Genomic DNA, 21,544 nt, shown 5'->3' on the forward strand with positions numbered 1-21,544 from the left:
AGCTGCGGGGCAGCGGCGGCGGCGGCGGCGAGCAGCGGCTGTCGCTGCCCCGCACTGTGCGGGCCCAGCGGGCGGCGTTGACTGGCGCGATGAGCTGAGCGTCGGGGGCCGGGCATAGGACTCGTGCGGGGAGCCGAGCGCATGGAGCCGGCGGGCTCTCGGTGGAGCCTGAGGGCGCCTCCACGGCCGCTACTGCTGCTGCTGATCCTGCAGGTGGCGGGGCCCGCGGGCACCTTCGCCGAGACCCTGCTGGGCGCGCCCAGGGCCATGGGCACCAGCTCCAGCCCGCCCAGCCCCGCGAGCGTGGTGGCTCCTGGCACGACGCCGTTTGAGGAGAGCCGGTTGCCAGTGTTCACCCTGGATTACCCCCATGTGCAGATCCCCTTCGAGATTACCCTGTGGATCCTGCTGGCCTCCCTGGCCAAGATCGGTGAGCGAGCAGGACTGCGGGGTAGGGAGGGAGCGACCGGGAGGGGAAGCTCGGGAAGGTGTCCGGGTTGGAGAGTTGACCTCTGGGTCATTCCAGTCTCTCCATGGACCAGGGCGGGGGCGATAGAAAAAGCAACTTCTGGTCAAGAAATACCCAGTGAGGAGCACTTTCGTGCTTTGGGTTCTTAAGTGGACATTGATCTTGAAATAGCCCCAAGTATTAGACCATACACACTTAGCGATTTGCTGCTCGCTTCTGCCTGGTTCGCCGTGTGACAGGCAGCCCTCTCTCCAAAGCCGAGACCTATTTGCTGAGAGAGGAGGCGAGCGGGCTGAAGATTTTTGCTATCGCTTACGCGGAGAGAGGCGCGGGCAAGCACCGAGGCTAAAATGGTTAAAGCCCTGGATGCTGGAGGGGAGAGACAGTGTCTGGACGCGGACCCTGCCATGTTCTTGACTGATGAGGGGCATGGAAGGGGACCAGGGACACCTGAGTACCTGATGCTGGGACGAAACTCTCCGTCTCCTTCCTCCTTTGGGTCGAGGCTGTCACTCTCCAGGAAGCATGTTCTTAGCTGACTGCGGCTAACGAGATGAGATATACCTTTAAAAATAATTAACCCACTCTTTAAACAACCTTTAACTCTCATTTAGAAAGCAGAAACCTCAGAAAGTATTCTCACCTTCATTCACCCCTCATCCCCAACACACACAGACATACACATAAACTTTTGTTATGATATGGTGCTTTGCATTATTTTAACTTTATATTTTAAATACCTTTTATCTTAAAATAGGTCAACTACCGTTGTAATGATTCAAAAAGTTATTAGGTCGAAAGAATTTATGCATTATTATCTGTTTCATATATTTGCCCTGAAAGGACCTGTTCTATAAGATGAGGCAAGTTTTCATAAAAGATGGAAAGACACATTGCCTGTCACCTGGAGGAGCTTACTGATCTGCGCAAGAGATAGTATACGCACCAGTGACCATAATACAGGAAAGTGCTAAGTGGGGTTGGAAATTGAGAAAAGATAACATGAATCACTTCCTCATGCGAAGGAAGCATTTAAACTGGGTTTTCAAGAATGACCAGGATAAGTCAGTTGGAGATAAGAGAAAACCCTCTTGAAGGAGGCACAAACACAGATGTAAATTGGGAGGGAAGTGCAAAGCTTAGAAGAGGGATGGTTTATGAGAGGGTAGACATTGTGGGAGGTAGTAAGTAAGCCTGAAGTGGACTTCCGATGTCAGATTAAATTAATTAGATTCTGTTAGTGGTGACCAAAGGAAGTGCATACTACTTAAGGACTTTGCCTGTAATTGCCTGGCTTTGCCATGATTTTACCTGGCTGAGTGTTTTAATTTCACCTGAGAGATAGAATAGGGGAAGTGGATTTCCCTACCCGTCAAGCCAAGTAGGCACATTTACATAAACTGGTTGCCTGTAATAATGAACTCAGGTGTCATCTGCTCCTATGGTCCTCATAACAACCCTGCCAGGTAGGAAGGATGAGTATTAATACCCCCACTTGGTAGAGATGGAAACTGAAACTCCGCGTTTATAGGAGTTGCCCACAGACACACAAAAGAGGGGAGCCACATGCAGATTCTGTTCACTCTCCCAGCTCCCAGCCTCCATCACTGGGCGGGCAGCGGGGAGGGTACCCCATTTCCATGACTGCTTCTCTCTTGCCATTTCTATTCAATTACAACTCTTCCTTCTCTTCTTCACCCCTGATTATTTTAATCTGATTAATTACACTAATAATAGCCGTGGGTAGGCACTTAGCTTCATTATGTCTAATTTTCACAAGCATTCCAGTACGTGTGATTATCCCTCTTTGTATATGAGGAAACTGAGAAGTGGGGAGGTTAACTTGCTGGTGAGTGAGCCAGAACCCACCCAGGTTTGCCTGATAATCTCACCTTTGTGTCTGTCCCAGAGGCTCATCTTGCTGTAAACATTCAGTGAGAATAGAACTGTATAACATTCTTAGAATGATGCTGGGCATGTAGTAAACACTAAATAGTGTCATCATGAGTGGGAGTAGCAATGAGAGTAGCAGCGGTGCCCCTGAAGGTTCCTGGCACTGCAGTGCCTTTTCCACTGTGTTGAGCTGCCTCCTGCATTTCTCTGCTTCTTTTCTAGGCTGAGCTTATCCAAGCGCTCTTGTTTTGTGGGTTGGTTGCTTTTTTACGCTTGCTCTTTTTCTATCACTATCTCTTCATCTTCTTTAACTTATCACATTAATTGTGTGGTATTTTTGAAAAGGCATTTATGCTTGTATGAAGTCACAGATGTATTGATCTATCTGTTGGCAATTTTCTTATCCAGTTGTTCCCTGATGCTTGCTGTTCTCCCGATCTGTCTTGCTCCCCCAAATGCTAAACTTCTCTGGCTACTATTTCCTCTTTCCTTCCTGCATCTGGGGTGGCACAGAGATGGAAACAGACAGATGTTCATGTTTCCTGGCCAGAGAGTCTGAGCAGAGAGCGGTCTAAATGGAGACTGCCATGGGTGGGTAAAGGGTATAGTTCTTAGAGCAGTAAGTATAGTTTTAGAGTTCCCAAAGCTGGTACTTGGGGTCAATTCCAGCCTCTTCCTGTATATACTCCAGCCTTGTCCTCTGTCCTAGAGAAGCCTGAAAATGCTCAGTGATCTCCCCGGCCTGCCTCCACTAGGCCCTAAATTATTATTATAAAATAATATTTTATACCAAAATTTTCTGTTTGGCTTTTGGAAGAGTGTCCTGGGACTTGGGACACTTTCATGGCCCATGAAGCAATCTTCTAGTCACTCAAATTCAATTTTAACTATTGCACTTGAAAAACTTATTTTGGGTACTGATATGACTTCATTTACTCATATTTGGGGAGGGTAGTGGATTGAACTGCACAAGGAGACTTGAGGCTGTGCAGTAACAGGAATATTAACTCATGCAAAATGCCGTGGTTTCTATTTGGGGCACTTTTATGTCATGTACCTAGTGTACCTGACTTTACCTGCTGCAGAGAACATGGAGAAACGTTTCGAGTGATTAATCTAGTCAAGGTTAATCCAGGTTATCCAAAATGGAGGCTCCTAATAACATTTGTAGGAGGTTCAAATCATGAAATTGTACACCTGAAACTAATATGATATTGTATGTCAACTGTCTTTGAAAAATAAAATTTAAAAAATCATGCCCGATGGTGAATTCAGAATAGTTTTCTAGATTTCAACACAATATTGCCTTAGAAATATTACAAGCAGAAGTGAGAGAATGCATATTTGTCAGAGTGTTGAATGATTCAACTTAACTTTTTGTTGGTTTACCTGATTATTGGGAAAAGTCGACTTCCTTATTATTTGGTCAAAAAGAAAGTTCTGTAGTTATAAAGTTTCCTAAAGTGATGATGATGTTGCGTATGTATAAATGAAGTAGATTAAATAAATAAAAGAACACAGCAAGTTTAGTACAGCTTTGAGAAGTTTTTAAAATCTTGGCAAGAAACATCTCCCAATTTGTTTTTCACTTAGATCCTCACACATGTGAACTCTTGTTGTTCTTTCATTTTGAATATTTATATTTTGAGTAACTTGTGTGTTTTTTTTTTTAACGCCTACAGCACCCAGTATTCCTAGGTGGTCTCCCATTCAAGTACTAACCAGGCCTGACCCTGCTTAGCTTCCGAGGTCAGACGAGATCCGGCACATTCAGGGTGGCATGGCCCTAGACTGGGTTTTTGTTTTTGTTTTTGTTTTTTAACAGTTATACATGCACACTTTGCTTGGTAAATCCTGTACACAAGAATGAAGCTCTACAGCCTAGAAAAATGGATACCCAAGAATGAAGAAGAGAGAAATTCCCTGGAGTGTTCTAAGATGTCCCCTCTGATTCTCTTGCCCGTGAAATGGGTCAGTGGGATTTGTCCTAAGCTGAGCGAACTTGGGCATGCATTCCACACCTACTCAAGGTTCAACGACAAAGCACTGGGTCCCCTGATGTTTAAAGTATCTGATGTCTCTTCTTTGTCTTCATTGGTGCTCCAGCTGCCCCTTCATTTATCTTGTAGTCTGGAGTTGGTCTGTTTGACACTCCCAGGTGTCACCCCCCCTAACTCCACCCTTTTTATTTCCTTTGCCCTTAAACTTGGGGTTAGGATGAAGAATTTTCCACTTCCCTCCATCCTGTTGTCTTGAAATTAACTTGTATTATTATTCTAGCAAAAGACAAAGCAGTTTGGTCCATGAAGATTTCTTGCCTGGGTTCCAGGCTGTTCTGCCTTTGAAATATGAAGCCAGGGTTTCTTTGGACAATGCCTGCGGAAAAACCTATCCTTGCCCTTTATTTCTCTTTGTCATGTTTGGTTTTCCCAAAGTGTATTCACCAGCTGGTTGGGCAGTGGATGAAGCTCATGGTCTTCTTCACCTATTGTTTGAACCCCATCTCACTTTGAATATACTTAGACACGTGTTTGTTCCTGATAAACCTAAGAGTTCTGATTCCTTTCTGCCTCAAAGCCTCCATGTCTTCCTGCTGGGCCAACCATGCACTTCCTGTTTTCTGTCTGAAGGATGACTTCAACTCTTTCTCATATTCTTTCTAAGAACCATTTCAGGTGCTTTCTAGAATTTTATCACTGCCCTCTCCCACAGAAATATTTTTTGTACTGTTTAAAGAGATAGCATATTATTATTATAAAATAATATTTTTCACCAAAAACTTACTCTTTGTATCAACTTTAACAAATGCCAATAATATTTATCATTAATGGGATGGTTTATTTTTCATATATCTTGAAGCCCTGAGAAGTAAACTAAGAACCTTTTTTGTAAACTTGTTTGTTCCCCGTAGGGTTGTAAAATCTCACTTATAAAATTGAGTGATTTTTGATGGTTTGTATATAGGTAGATTTTTCAGCAATGATTGAATTCTAATTTTTTTATTTTGTCATTTAGACCTGGTCTGTATTTAACTTCTCTAAATTAGTTTTTAACTTTTTATAAGACATGTTTACATAGATTTGCAAACATGCTCACCAGTTTGCTTTCATCGTTACTTCTTGTGTCTTCTCTTTTCTTCTAGGTTGTTTCTTTCTTACTGAAATATGTTACTGGATACTTGCGGATGGGCCTTTGAGTGATAAAGTCTCTTAGTTTTTTTCTGAAAATGTCTTTAGTTTGATTATTTTCTTAAATGCCTATATAAGAGTATATAGCGGTTGAGTTCTTAGCACTTACCAGTTGGAAGATGTTATTTCATTACTTTCTGCCCTCCTAGGTCGTCAAGGAGAATTATGTTGTTACTGTCACTGATATTTGGGATTAATCTGACTTTTCTCTCTACTTGTAGTTAGGGTTTTTCGTTTGGTTATTCTGCTGTTTCCTATTTTATTTTATTTTTTGCTAATAACTTGTCACGCGTCCGTATTTCTTAATGTCGTTTTATGTTTTTCATCTCTTTTCCTTTCTTTTCTTTTTCTTGGTGATTTTATCAGCTCTTTTTTTCTAGCCTACCCTGTTACTTTCAGTGTCTTTCTAATCTGTGGTTAAACTACTCATTAGATTTTTTATTTTAATTATATTTGCATTTAAGCTTTTTTGGTCCTTTTTCAAGTCTGTCTGCATTTTGCTCATGCTCCTTATTATTTAATTATAGCTTTTATTCCTCATTTCATTCTTTTATTTATTTAACCCGTATTTATTTTATAGTTTTTTTGATCGTTCTGTTATTTCTAGTTTTCTAGGTTGTCAGTTCTTATGTTTATCAGATATATTCACTTTCTCTTTTGTATATTTATTTCCTAATATAAATTATAGTTTTTATTGTGAGTTAGCATAAGCAGGGGACATTTTCTTGGTAGGCTCTGTTCTCCTTAAGTTGTGAAAGATTCTTACAAAATGGTTTTGAGTGTTGTTCTTGTTGGAACCCGGACTTTCAGTGATTGGTTTTCAGTATTAGTTTTTTAGCTTTTTTTTTTCTATATGATTCAAGTATTATAAATATAGACCTTATACCAGTATGTGGTATAGACTTGGAGTTTTATGCTTCACAGGTGAATTTTCCATCTGCCCAAGGCCATAAAGTGTTGACATGTCTCCTTTTGTTTCTTCTCTGGCTATGGCCATATCTATCTATCTATCTATCTATCTATCTATCTATCTATCTATCTATCTACCTACCTACCTACCTATATATCTATCAAAGAGTATAGCTCTTTGAGAGTCAGGAATTTATGCCTGAATCCTTTCCTGACAGGTTTGAAGTCAGATTTCTTGTCCTCACGTAGGTGTTCAAATGCCAGGTCCTAGCACACAGGGCAAGTAGTGTCTGTGTCTGGAATTCTCTTGGTTCACAGTGGCTTGAAATCCTACCTACGTACGTCTCTTGCTTTGATTTCTCTCCTAATTTCTGGCCCCCTAGACTTAAAAAACCATAAGCATGGTTAGATATTAATATTGTATATTTGTAGTGAGCAGAGGTTTGGGGTTCAGATGGCTCAATGCCATTTTACATGGCACTTTTAAAAAGAAATGCTTTCTATATAATATTCAAAGTCCACGTGTGTGTTCTCCTCATAGAATATCATAATGGATTCTCTTGAATGCAGGTTAAAAATAATACATGCTTTTTTAGTTTTTCTATCTTTGGTATGTGAAGGTGTGAGTATTCTGCATTTGCTTTATCTTCTGTATTTTCACACTTCAACAGAAGGGGAATAGCTCAGCAGTGGTAGAAGTGTTGGGCCTAAGTTTTGGGAGAGATGTCCCCAGACTAGAGGTGGGAAGACCTGGTGCAATTCCAGCTCTGCTAGTAACTTTGTCCTATGACCCCTGCAAGTCTACCTACTTGGTTCTCTCATTTAATTAGTAAAAGTAGGAATATATATCTGCTTCATCTGTTTGCTGTTTTCATAAGGATAATCTGAGATACTTTGAAAGGGAGGAAATCATTTACAACAAAGATTTTACTCTTGCAGAAAAAGCAACTTAAGCCAAGACAAACATGTGTTTATTATATTAAAGTGATGTGTAGTCATGGGTGTATTGTCATTCTAAACGAGACAGGCACAATTATAGGTTACTCTCTTGCGATTACATCTTTTAAATGTAATGATTCATAATTGATGTACTTCCTGCAATGATCCTGCACATTGTTCATCACTGTCTGAGGCCTTTCTAATCTTGATTTTAAAAATTCATCCCTTATATGAAGATGTGTGTATTCCTCTCTCCAACAATTCCAGAAGAGGACGTGGGAACTACTCTGAAACCTCTCCACGTGGCTGTGACAGAATCCTCTTTTCAATGTGAATTTCATCCTACTACTTAGTGTTGGCATACTAAGGCTCATATAGGAAAGACAGGAAGAAAAATCAAATTCACAATTATATTTAGAAATTCCAACTGAAAGTGAATCAGATACACGTGCCCGCCCTGACGTTTTCTTATCCATACAAAATTCCCCGTGGAGTCACAGTGCAGCAAAGTCATTCTGCTGCCATATTTTTGTGACGGTGCCACTGGCAGTTTTGCTGCTCTCTCTTCCTGAGCTTGTTTCCTAGCGATCCACAGGCTGGGAAACCTGAGCAGTGTAATGTAACCCAGTGAGGCCCTGTATTGTGGCAGCAGAGGGTAGAGATGGGTGAGACTGGGTAATTCTTCTATCACGGTTTCTTTAACAAAATAATAATAGCTAATGATGGTGGAGCATTCTCCCATGCCAGATATTTGGGCCAAGTGCTTTATACCCATTATCTTATTTAATCCTCACAGTAGCTCTGGGTGGTAGGTACCATTATTATCCCCAGTTTTACGCAACAGTGAGGAAACCTGGTTAGAGAGCTGAGGGCACCAGCCCAAGGTGTTGCAGCTCTCAAGTGGTAAAGATGAGATCGTTGGCTGGTGTACTTCTTCACCTATTGTGTCTCTCCCTGCTGTCCCGCCTCTTGAGGACAACGTTAAGTTCTAGTCCTCTGTGGATGGTCTTCAGAGCACCTTGATCTATCTTATGTCACGTACTTTTAACCAGGAGCCCGAGGCCTGGCTGCACCTGAGTCTCATGCCAACCCTTTTCACTTCATTTTGACTGTCAGATTTTCATGGTAGAATCAGACAATAATGATATCAACATCCTGCCGACTTCACAGGATCACTGCACAGAGCAACTGAAATAAGACATGAAAGCAGGTGTGACTCTGAAGCCAAGATTAGTCTGAGCTCACAACCACTCTGTAAATGGCGAAAGGCAGAAAGAGCCAATGGAAAGGCAAGGTGGCATCACTCGGAAGAAACCCGAGTCTGGGATTTCTGAATCTTGGTCTAGCCGTTCCATCATCCATAACTTAGGGAATGTAGAATTTTAATGCTTTTGAAATACTTGTTTATCATGTTAAAGATTCATGGGTCAAAGTTTCAACCTATATAACTTGGGCTACCATGTAAATTTTAACAGGCCAAAGTCTAAAGCCAACAGATTTACAGGAGAAGAGATGTCACATCTGCTTCATTATTGTACATACATACACACTTTTTGAATTGCACCTGTACACATGCACCTAGAGACATATGCACTCATAAATGTCATTTATTAGATCATAAGCTCCATGAGGGAAGAGACTGACCCACTGCCTAGAACAGTGCCTGGCACATAGTAGGTACTCAACAAATAATTATTGAGGAAATGAATAACTAAATAGTATCTAGAGACACTTTTTGTTACGTCTCCATTTAATCATGTGGTAATTAAGGTAGCCACACATCCTGGTTTGTCCACGATGGCCACAACTTACATTTGTTATCCTAGCACATATATTAATAGCATGTCCTTTCACTCTCAAATATACTATTTGCATAACCATTTATTTGGTCACCATACTTATAATGCATATGCTATTATCATGTATATTTTGATAACTTAAACTATGCTGTTCAAAATCTCAGTTCTGCCACTTACCACTTGTGGACTTTGGGTGAGTTAATAAACCTCTCTAACCTCAGTTATTTCATCTGTAAAACAGGATCATAATAGTAGCTTCCTGATCTTGCAGACCTCAAGAATTTGGTTAGCCCTTGGTTAAGAAGAGATGTCTTGCTTCCTTCTCCAAAGCACAATAGCATTATCCCGTGAAAGTCTATTTTGTCCAGCTGTTCCATAGTGAGTTGTCAGATTGCCTAGATGTTCCTGTCTCTTGCTGCTGATGTTAGGAGTAGGTTTCTCTCTACATCACACATATTTTGGTGTTCAATGTTGCATAAAGATAAAAATTCATCTTACAGCTTCCGTAAGTTAGCTTGCAATGGAAAAGAAAGGCAGTTCACACCCTTTGTTTTATTGCAGATGCCTGTCTTAGAAAGTGAAGGATGTACCACCAGGCATAACAGGTGGGGGGCAGAAGGAGAGGTCAGAGTGTGAGGTTCATGGTAGGTGAGAAATGCCCTGCAGGAGCAGGCTCTCTTCTTGACCCTCCTCCTCACATCCCCTGAGCTTCAGAGTCTGCTCAGTGTCACCAAGGTCCACAGACATGTCAACTCAGGCACAGGTGGGGAAATGCGTTTTTCAGTAGATGTTTTCCACGTCCCCTTGTACTTTTTGTGCAAATGGAGTTTCTTTAGGAATCTAGATGGGAGAGAGTTTTAAAACAAAGTGCTGCTGAAAGTAGAAAGTAATTATTGCTGTGAAAACTGTCAACTAGCCCTCTTCATCCCCAGTATTCCAAAGGAGATTCACAAATTGGCTGAGTGTACATTTTCTCTATCAAAACACTAGAATGCTGAGGAGAAATGATGAGACACTCTGGTCCCTCCTTTCCCATTTGAATGAAATTTCAGTGTCAGCTGGAGAATGGCCTCATTCTTTGTGCACTCTTGTGAGCTGTCTGGAAAGATGTGAAGATACTGCCTCTGGCTTGAGGAGCTCACATTTTTAAGGGAATTTGAAAATATATATGCCTGCATGAAATAGCACCTGTTTCTTTGTGTCCTGTTGCCCAAGCTTACTTTCTTCAGCACTTTTATCACCATCTGACATATGATTATTTATTTATTAGTCAGCTGTATACTCACTGCCTCTCCCTCCTTAAGTAGAGGCTCTGGGGGTGGGGGCCTTGTAATGTCTTTTGTTTTCGTTATCCTCTGTTGAGTTTAGAAGGCATGGAATTCAAACTAATGATGTTTACTTTCTCAATAATAGTGTTTTATATTTTCAATTGTTTCATGTGTAGAATCTATTTTAATTTGCACAAGAGTTATTATTATTATTATTATTATTATTATTTTACTGCTGCTATTCATTCATGAGCTCATATTCCAAGCTCTGCTCATGAGTGCTACTGGTTTTGCAAAAGAGATTTGGTTAATATGATAGCTAATTTATGTCATGACTCTACTCCCTCTGCAGTGACTTTTTTTTGTCTTTTTCTTTTCATTTGTTTTTGATGTTTCTATTTTATGTTTTGAGGCCACAACCAGGGGAATTGTTACTGTTTTTAAATGTCTGAACAAATGCCTATAATTGGTAGGACTCCAGTCCTCCATTTTTCCACGACATATATTAATGGGTTTGATCATTATTTTAATGAAATGATGATTGTGATGATGGTGGAACCATAGGAATCCTTAAGACGCGCATATCCTGATACTCACTGAAACCGTTTCCGTCTTGACAGACACAAGGGGTGGGTGGAGGGTGAGTGGGGTGGGGTAGGTGATGTCCCGTGGACATGCAGAGACCACCGAGTTGGTAATCAGAAGCCAGAGAGGAGGCAGAGTGAAGGAAAATGATATGATTCTCGGATGTTCAGAAAATAGTGTAATTTACTAAATAGGGTTGTTTCTCAGTTTAGTCTAAGCCACTAGTGTGCAAGTACTTCCCCTCCAAATAACTAGTGACTACAGTTGAGTGTTAGCCACCACTTAATTGAAAAATGAAATTAGGTAGCAATTACTGGCAATTGTGGGTTTTTTCCTCTTATACTTTGATCTATTTATTTTAAGCAGGTGGTAAATTTGTTGAGAAGGCAGGCTCCTAAAGGAAGAAAAAAAACAAACAGAAAATGAAAGTCCAGTGCAAGATGGTGGGGTGAGTGGGGTAAGCTCCTTGGATAACCCCTTCCAACATAACGATAGCAGTTGGCAGACAGCAAAATTAAAATCGGCATAAATCATTTACTACCACTTGTGTTGAAAGAATGACAAATCCTAGGATTTAACAGCTAGCCTGGGGGCAATAAAATAAAAACTTTCAACGGTTGGCCTGGGTGGAAAGTTTTGAATCTAAGTTACAGTATTACCAGGACCTTATCATCACTCCCCCAGGCAGTGCTCCTGCCTCTGTCCCTCCTGCAGCGAGCGTGACAAAGCAAAGATTTATTCAGAAAAAGCCGCCAGAACCTGACTACTGAGGCGCGGCGGGGGATTCTGTCCTTTTCCCTAAATAGTGCCTATACACTGGAAAGTTTTTACCATCAGAACAGTTTCTCCAAATCTAATCTTTTTTTTCTGTCAAACCTGTTCCAAAGGTGTTATTAAAAAACGGGAATACAAGAAAAAGGTGGGGACCGAGAGCTCCAAGGGGATGAAACTCAGGAAAGCCGAGCAGGCTTAGAACCCGGTGAAGGCTGTGGAATCTGCCTCATCGTGTAAACGCTAAACCTTCAGTCTTGCCAAGTGCAGAACAAGTTCTGTGACGGTTTTATGCTGCACAACACATGAAACATGAGTCAAAGACTTCTCTACACAAGAATACTCGGTGTGTCCTCTGCCTGCCTTCAGCGTTTTTACACTGTGGATCTTCTTTCCCACCTGGCTGCACTAGAAATTCCCCTAGCATCTGTGGATGACTTAACTTGGCGTGGGGAGGAACACATTTCACACTCAGACACACTACATGCAGAAGTACTCAAACTCGGTCCAGTGTCATTATTTCCTGCAGCAGAGTCGTTGCCTTGATGGGAACCAAGATGGAATACACACAGCACACCATCAGACAGCCCGGAAATCATAACCAAGCCAGTTAGGATTTCCAGGCTGTCTGATCGTGTGCTGTGTGTATTCCATCTTGGTTGCACAATGCTCATGAAGCATTCTGCAAAATTCATGTGACACAAACCTCAGATATTCCTTCAGTTGGCTGCCACAGACTCTGAGCGTGCTGGTAGCAAGAATTGGACATGTTTCAAATTCATCCCCCTGGCCTGTGGCACTGTAAGCTTCAAAAAAGAGAATGTGACACATTAACAGAGTAAGGGAAAATATTCTAATTTAGCAGGAAGTAGCCAAGATGAAAAAGTACATAATTAGTTTCGATCTTTTGACAGCAGATGAGTGATATAAAATCGAATCTGATATAAAATTCAAAACCACAAATAACTCTAAATAAAAAGGGGAAAATGTGATTTACAGAAAAGTACTATGTTTGTTTGTTTGTTTGTTTATTATTTCTTCACTGGCTTTCCTCAAACCACTTACCTTGGAAAGGAAGAAATTGATTTGCTTTTCACGAGATCAGGATGCAAAATAATTATGATACAATACTTTACATAGATGTTAATTAGCCAGTCTCTTACATGATAATCTCTTTCATAACTCGGAGAAATAGTGAAATAGTGAGCTTTTGTGCCACAGAAGTAGCTGTCTAGCAGTAGGGGCCTGCGATTGTCACTTCATTGGAATAGACTGTATAAAGATATAGGAGGGCTATAGAAATGTTCAAAGCCACAAGACAAGGAGCTGTATCAATGGGGTTGTTCATAGTGTAGTCAGATCCGTGTGCTCACTGCTGTGATAGCCTCAGTGACAGCCAAGAGAACTTCATTTATGACTGACCCATGTGGGCAGCAGAAGCCTGGAGAGACTCAGCTTGTTTGCTCACCTTCCAGGTCCCTGGGAGCTGAGGGGTCAAGTGACAGGTGCATCTTGCCAGGCCCTCAATTCTTGCTCAGAGCGTAGTTCCTCTCAAACACTTCTATTTGACAGTCTGCTGAGTTTTCAAGATAAACCAGACAAGAAAATTTGTATGTGAAAATTCAAAGTTTCTAAAGATTAGCTCAATATTTAAAAACATCAGAGAAGCAAAACGAAATAGGGCTCTGGGCCACGATGGCCCTACAACTTGCCAGTCTGCAACCTCTGGTGCAGACTTTTTCATGGTACATGAGATTTTGCCTCCTGTATTTGCACCTGGTTAGATTTAAGGGGGCTGAGTCTATTGTTTGGGACACCTATGCAGTCAGGATCAACTGGAAGTATCTAATAATCAAGTTAATGATATATGACATGTGTGCCATTCTCAGAATGTGATCAGGTTCCAAAAAGGGAAATCAAGAAGTAAAAATGGTGACATATTCTTAACCATTGATAGCCATTCATTGTTTATGAAAAGTAAACTCTGTGGATAAATCAGATGTCGTCCTGACAGTTCTTGATATCTGAAATGAAAGTGTTTACCCTCACTAAAACTTCTCTGTTTTGTCAATTTAAATAAGAATATCTGGTCTTGGAGTCCCAGTACGTTCTCAGGTCCCATATAAGATGTATGTTCCTTTCAAAATATATCTATAGATAAATTCAATGACTTATAAACAGTTTAAAATATAATAAAAACAGTATTGTAACTGTGCTTGTGCTCTTGTTCACTGAGCATTATTTTGAATAAATCCATAGAAGTATTGCTATAATAAACATGCACGTGCTGTGGAAGATTATATAATGTCACTATAATTTTCTCAACAATTTCCTATCTTCTTTGACATATTCTATGTGCATTTTTGCAAAAATTATGTATTTTACTTTTGGATTACAAAAAATTCTGATTTTTTGCTTTTTATTTTTGAACAGCCCATGCCTTGTTCTTTTTGTATCACCGCTGTGAAAGTTCCCTTTTAAAAGCCCAGTGCACAGGCTGCGGATCAGCTGAGCAGTCAGTATTTGGGGCTATATGCCCGGTGACAGGGCCTATTAACAGAGATCAGTTTTAGCAACATCTTTTCATGTTTGTTCGTTAAGCAGTATTTATGCAGTTATATCAATATTTCATTTTGCTTTGCCTTAATATTTTGTAAGAATAGTAGGAAAGTGAAAAATGAAAGTGAAGAATATACATAACATAAAATTTACCATTTTAACCATTTTAAGTATATGATTCAGTGATATTAAGTACATTTTTAATGTTGTGAAACCATCACCACTATCCATATCCAGAACTTTTTCATCTTCCCAAACAGAAACTCTGCTCATTAAACACTAACTGTCCTCTCTCCTCTCCCCCCACCCAACCAACCCCTGGTAATCTCTATTCTACTTTCCATCTCTATACATTTGACTTATATAAAGTATCTTATATAAATACAATCACAATTTTTGTTTCTTTGTGTTTGGTGACAATATTCTGAGGAGGAACAATATAGCTCTAACAACCTTAATGAAATCAAAAGATGGTGGATATCACCAGTAGTAATATAAGTATAAACCTTAATGTAATCATTTATAAGCTAATTGGCTGTGTCCTCCATTGGGAAATAAAAGAATAAATTAAAGATTAAAGAGACATAAAAGTCAGAAGTAGGAAGGTGTGGACTCTGAGGTGAGACACGAGATCATTAACTTTCAAGTTCTAGGGCTCCAGTGATAACAAGCTCGTCTGATGCACGTTCATTGTGTGTGTCTCCATAGGTGGAGAGCGAAGGTGTGGAGAATAGCCAGATCAAAGGAAAGATTAAGTGCTTTTTTCTTTATTGCCATTTTTGTCCACCTGCTATGTTCTAAATGAGGCAATGAGAGGGAGTGAAAAAGTGAGTAAAACCTGTGACAGCCCTGTGAACAGGTTCTAGTGGGAGAGACAGACCTTCAAGTAGATCTGTGAACTCCAGGGCAATAAGCACTCTGTTAAAGATATTGTCACCGTGCTGCTGAGGGCAGAGAGCCACATGTGTCACTCACTGTCCTCTCAAAATACTTAGCAAATGTCTTAAGTGAAAAGTATGCCTGTTTCTTCATATCCTTGCCTATATTGGGTGTTATTACTTCCTACCACCTTGGGATAAATCCAAACTGTGGATAATGAAGCCCAGGACACGTCACTGTCACCCTTTCTCTTGGATTTCTTGCGACGCCTCCTCTGGGCCACACTTTATGCCCACTCCAGTGAGTTTTGCATGCGCTGATCTCTCTGCTTGGAAGACTGTCCCTTTGAAGATTCTGCCTCCTCTTTATTCTCAGGTGAAACGTCATTTACTTAAGGAGCCCTTCCCTGATGGGGCAGATAGGATTAGGGACCTTGCACTGTAGTCCACTGGGACTTACATTTCCCTCTCCAAACCAAGCATGGCATTGTAATAGCTTCTTTGACCATCTTTGTCTCTATAGACAGTAAGCTCCGTGAGACAGAGCCATGCCATCTTGGCTATTGCTGCATCTCTGGTCCCTTGTACACTTCATGATGTGGGTGCTTGGAACTGCTTGTGGGTCAGTAAATGAAAGAAGTAATCACATAGGTTATCAGTTTCTAGAAAGGATAAATATTGTTTTTGCTATGATTTTCCCATAGTATACTCATATTTCCATCTAATGATTTATAAGCTGCTCAATCATATCTCCAACACATGTGTCTTGAGCACCAACTTGGGATTTTAAAAGAGAGCAGGCTACCTGTCTGCCACATAGGCACTTTTTTTGTATGATAGTTAAACTTGGGATTTGGAATCAGTCAAGTTTTCCTAGATGATGTTGATCAAGTTCAGGAAGTTCCCTTCTATTACTACTTTGCAGTGTTTTTTTTTTTTTTTTTTAATCATGGATAGAGGTGGAATTTTTACCAAAAGCTTTTTCTGCATCAGTTGGTATAATTATGTAATTTTTCTTTCTTAGTCTGTTGATATGATGGATTACACTGATTAGTTTTTGAATAATCAAACAGCCTTACATCCCTGGAATAAACCTCACTTGGTCATGGCGAATAATTCTTTTATATATATTGTTGAATTCTTTGAAAATATTTTGATAAGGATTTTCGCATCTGTAGCAAAATCCTGCACCCAATTCCAGTGTGTGGAGGGTTTTTTTTTTTTTTACTTCCTCACATCATCAAAAAATATTTGACCACAAGCCGGGTGTCCTACAATTCTACTCAGTTCTGATATTATCTACCCAGAGATAGCATCAGAGCCTACAGGTTAAGGGCTTCAGTCCCACAAGATTTCTCCATGACCCCTTTCAGATTTCAATTGCAAGCCCAAGTTGTCACCTGTGTTTCTGATTGACCACCTATAGATTACAGGTTACAATGACCCTGTCCTTGGGTTTGACTAATTTGCCAGAGAGACTCACTTACTGCATTATCTTACTGCATTATCAGTTTACTATAAAAGATTATAACTCAGGGACAAATAGATATAAGAGGTGCATAGGGCAAGGTATGGGGAAAGGGCACAGAGCTTCCATGCTCTTTCCAAGACAACATTCTTTCCAAATCACCAACCCAGAAGCCCTTCAAACCAGACCTTTGGGTTTTTATGGCTGCTTTATTATGTAGGTAAGATTGATTAAATGATTAGCCATTGATAATCATTTCAACCCTCAGCCTAGAGGTCAGAGGTTTGGGACCGAAAGTCCTAACCTTCTAATCACATGATTGATTCTCTTGCATCCAACAACCTTGGGTGACCTGGGGGCATTCCAAAAGTCACCTCATTAACATACCAAAAGACACCTTTACTATTCTCTTCACTTAGGAAAGGATAAGGATGTTCATGGTTCTATTCCAGGAAAGTAGTCAAAAACCTGTAGAGGGTGAGAGAACTTCCCATCTCTACCTTTCTTTCATTCTTACAGATGAACTAGTAATAAAATAAAGTTATTTTATTATTAAACTAGATTAGATTAATAGAAGAAAAAAAAATTAATACCTGTGCATAGCAGAATCACATTATGATGCTCGGATCATAAAATAAGGCTCAAAGAAAGAATCCAACCAGACATCTTTTTATACTTTTTTGACAAAAAAAAAAAAACAACAATAAATTTATGAGAAATTGACAAGACAAAGAAAGTTAGTGCTTATTTAAGAGGAATGTAAGCAAGTTTGGGGCTTGGGTAAAACTCAGTAGAGGCCTTACAAGATTTGTGTATATAGACTTTTGGACTCTGGATTCTTTTAACTTGTGATAAGGTTGTCTCTGAGCCCTCAGGAGTAGGCAGAACAGCTATCACATGGGAAGTTTATCTCCTTTTAGGTGGACAGAGAGGTCAGGGTTTTCTTCTTGCATGGGCAGTTTCTTAAGTAACTTTAAGTCAAAATAATCCACATGCCATTGTGGGATATCTTGGTGCAGATGCCCTGGGCCCCAACAGATCGAATGTATATTTTTTTATTATAAATCACAACACTCATAATATAGGACGTTGGTCTGTTGCTCTCTTTATTTGTACAGTCTTTGATTTTGATATCAGAATAATACCAGTTTCATAAAATCGATTGGAAAATATTCCATCCTCTTCTGTTTTTTTGGAAGAGATTGTGTAGAATTGGTATTGTTTCACAGACTTCACTAAGAATACCATCTAGACCTAGAGATTTCTTTTTGGGGTGAGTTCAAAATTGCACATTCAATTTTATTCTGCTAGTTGCAGAGATATTTAAATTATCTCTCTACATCGGGTGAGTTGTGGCCATTTGAGTTTTTGAGGAATTGGTCCGTTTCATCTAAGATGTCAAGTATGTGTGTAGAATTGTTCATAGTATTCCCTTAGTCTTTTGATATTGGTGAGGTCTGTAGTGATGCCCCTGTTTAATGACCAAATTATCGATAATTTGTGTTTTCTCTGTTTTTGGCAGTCATGCTAGAGGGTTGTCAATTTTATCAATCTTTTCAAAAATCCAGCTTTTAATTTCATTGATTTTTTTCTATTTTTTGTTCTCAATTTCACTGATTTCTGTTCTTTATAATTTCTTTTCTTCTGTTTCCTTTGGATTTATTTTGCTCTTCTTTACTTAGGTTCTTGAAGTAAAAGGCTACATATCTAATTTGAGATTTTTTCTCTTTTCTAATGAATGCATTTAGTGCTATAATTTCTCTCGCAGTACTACTTTAACTGAGTCCACATTTTAATATAGTGTATTTTCATTTTTGTTCAGTTCAATGTATTTTTAGATTTTACTTGAGACTTTCTCTTTGACCCATAAATTATTTTTATGATATCTTTATTGAGAAACAATTTACATAGTACAGTTGACCCTTGAACGCTGTGGGGATTCAGGGTGCTAAACCCCACACAGTCAAAAATCTGCATATAATTTTTGACTCCCCCACCCCAAATTAATCATTGATAGCCTACCCTTGACCAGAAGCCTACTGATGACATATATGGTCAGTAAACACATATTTAGTATGTTATATATACTATAGACTGTATTCTTAGAATAAAGTAAGCTAGAGAAGAGAAAACGTTATTAAGAAAGTTATAAGGAAGAGAAAATACATTTATAGTATTTATTGAAGAAAATTGCATGTAAGTGGCCCTGTGCAATTCAAACCCAGGTTGTTCAAGGGCCGACTGTATATTTTTCATTCATTCAAAGTGTACAATTTGGTGGTCTGTAGTATATTCACAGTTGTACAGCCATTTCTACACTCAAATTTAGAATATTTTTATCATCCCCCAGAAGAAATCCCATTTACTTTAGCTATGACTATGTGATTTCCCCATGTTGCCCCAGCCTTAGGAAATCGCTAATCTACTTTCTGTCTTTGTAGGTTTGCCTATCCTGGTCATTTCATATAAACGGAATCATACAATATGTGATTTTGTGACTGGCTTCTTTCACTTAGCACAATGTTCTCAAGGTTCATCCATGTTGTAGCCTGTCAGCATGTCATTTCTTCTTATGGTCCTAAAATATTCTATTTTTCCGTTTTGCTACATTTTGTTTATCCATTCATCAGTTGATGGGCATTTTGGTAGTTTTCATCTTTTGACCACTGTGAATAATGCTACTGTGAACATCCTTGCACAGGGTTTTGTATAGATGGCTTTTCATTTCTTTGGGGTATGTACCTAGGAATGAAATTTCTAGGCCAAATGACAAGTCTGTGTTTAACATTTTGAGGAACTGCCAGCCTGTTTTCCAGTGTAGCTATACAATTTATATTCCCACCAGCAGTGTGTGAGGATTCCTGTTTCTCCACATCCTTGTGAACATTTGCTATGATCTGTCTTTTAGATTAGAGCCATCCTAGTGTGTGTGAAGACCCATAGATTATTTAGAAGTATGTTGTTGAGTCTCCAGATTTTCCTATTTTCTGTGTTATTGATTTCTGGTTTGACTCCATTTTGATGAGAGAATATACTCTGTATGATTTCAGTTCTTTTAAGTTCATCGAGGTTCCTTTTATAGCTCAGGATATGTTCTATCTTGATATATGTTCTGTGGATTCTTGAAAAGTATGTGTAGTCAGCTGTTGTTTGAAATCTTCTATAGAAATAAATCTTGTTGACTGATGGTCTAGTTACTCTATCAATTATTAAGATAGAGGTATTGAAGTCTTTACCTGTAATTGTGTACTTGTATATTTCTCTTTTTACTTCTGTCAGTTTTGGTTTTGCATATTTTATAGTTCTGTTGTTCAGTGCATAAACATTTAGGGTTGCTATGCCTTGATAGATTGACCCTTTTATCATTATGTAATGTCTCTCCCTGTTAATTTTCTTTCCTCCGAAGCTTACTTTATTAGATATAATATAGCTACTCCTGCTTTCTTTTGATTATTGTTTTAATGATGTAACTTTTCCCATTCTTTTATTTTCAACCTGCTTGTATCATTGTATTTGGAGTGAGAGTTTTGTTGACAGCATATAGTTGGGTCACACTTTTAATCAGCTCTGCTAACAGTGGTCTTTTAATTGATGCATTTAGAGCATTTATCTTTTATTAGCTATTGATGTGTTTAAGTCTGTCACTTTGTTTTTTATCCTCTGTTTCCTTTCTCAGTTTTCTTTTCCTGCCTTCCTGGGTTTTTTGAACATTTTTAGAACTCTATTTTTATTTATCTAGAGTGTTTTTGAGGATGTCTCTTTGTGTGTATTCTTTAGTCATTCCTCTAGGTATTATATTATATATTATAGAGACATAACCGGTAGCAGTTAATGATGTAGTTATTTAACAGTTTGAGTGAAGTGTAGAAATTTTACTTCCTCTTATGTCTTTTTTTGTCCCCCACTTATAATAGTGTTGTCTTAAACATTTTCTCTGTATAGGTTGAGAACCACATCAAATGTTATAATTTTGGCTTCAGTGGTCAAACTTGATTTAGAAAACTCAAGAAGAGAGAAGGAAATGTATAGAATTTACTCGTTCTTTTTTTTTTAACTCTGTTTTTCTTTCTCACTTTCTGATGTTCTAAGATTTTCTTGTAGAAAGTTTTGAGAATTTCCTTTAACCATTATTTCAGGACAGGTCTGCTGGCAAAAAAAAAAAAAAAAAAAAAAAAATGTTTTCCTTCAACTGAGAATGCCTTGATTTTCCCTTTCTCCTGAAGGTTATTTTCATTGGATATAGAATTCTGGATTGGCAGTCTTATTTTGTTTCATTGTGTTTTGTTTTGTGCATGAACAACGTTGTGTGACTTCCTTATAGCCGCCATGTTTCTGATGAGAAATCTGTTGTCATTCTACTTTCTCTCCTATAGAAAAGGTGTCCTTTCTCTTTGTCTGCTATCAAGATGTATACATATATTAACAAGTCTGAGTATGGTATGTGTTGATGTGTATTTCATTGGGTCACTCATCTTCTTGATTCTATAGGTTTATATATTTTGCCAAATTTGGTAAGTTTTTAGCAATTTTTTCTTTGAGTACTTTTCCAGACCTGCCTTCTTTTTTAAGACATGAATGTTAGACCTTTCGCTGTAGTTCCATAGTTCTGTCAGGCTGTGTTATCAGTTTATTTTCTCTCTGTTCAGATTAGGTAATTTCTGTCATTCTCTCTTTTAGTTTACTAATTTTTTTCCTGTCTGCTCTATTCTGGCATGGAGGCAACACAATATAATTTTTATTTAAATTATTGTATTGTTCAGTTCTAAAATTTCCATAGAGTTCTTCTTTATAGCTGCTGCTGCTGCTGCTGCTGCTGCT

The 21,544-nt window shown here is 39.0% G+C and overlaps 1 protein-coding gene and 1 pseudogene across 1 annotated transcript in view; one reads left to right on the top strand and one right to left on the bottom strand.

Moving 5' to 3' along the window:
- The first annotated feature begins 6 nt into the window (after positions 1–6).
- Positions 7–21,544, top strand: part of SLC9A2 (solute carrier family 9 member A2) — a 72,892-nt gene continuing 51,354 nt past the window's right edge. Inside the window, exon 1 of the mRNA XM_015596272.1 lies at positions 7–430. Within this exon, the coding sequence (XP_015451758.1) occupies positions 142–430 (289 nt within the window). The 5' untranslated portion in view covers positions 7–141. The remainder of the gene's footprint in view (positions 431–21,544) is intronic.
- Positions 4,036–4,154, bottom strand: LOC112470096 (annotated as a pseudogene).

This window comes from Pteropus alecto, unplaced genomic scaffold, assembly GCF_000325575.1.
Source record: "Pteropus alecto unplaced genomic scaffold, ASM32557v1 scaffold288, whole genome shotgun sequence".
Taxonomy (NCBI): Eukaryota; Metazoa; Chordata; class Mammalia; order Chiroptera; family Pteropodidae; genus Pteropus; species Pteropus alecto.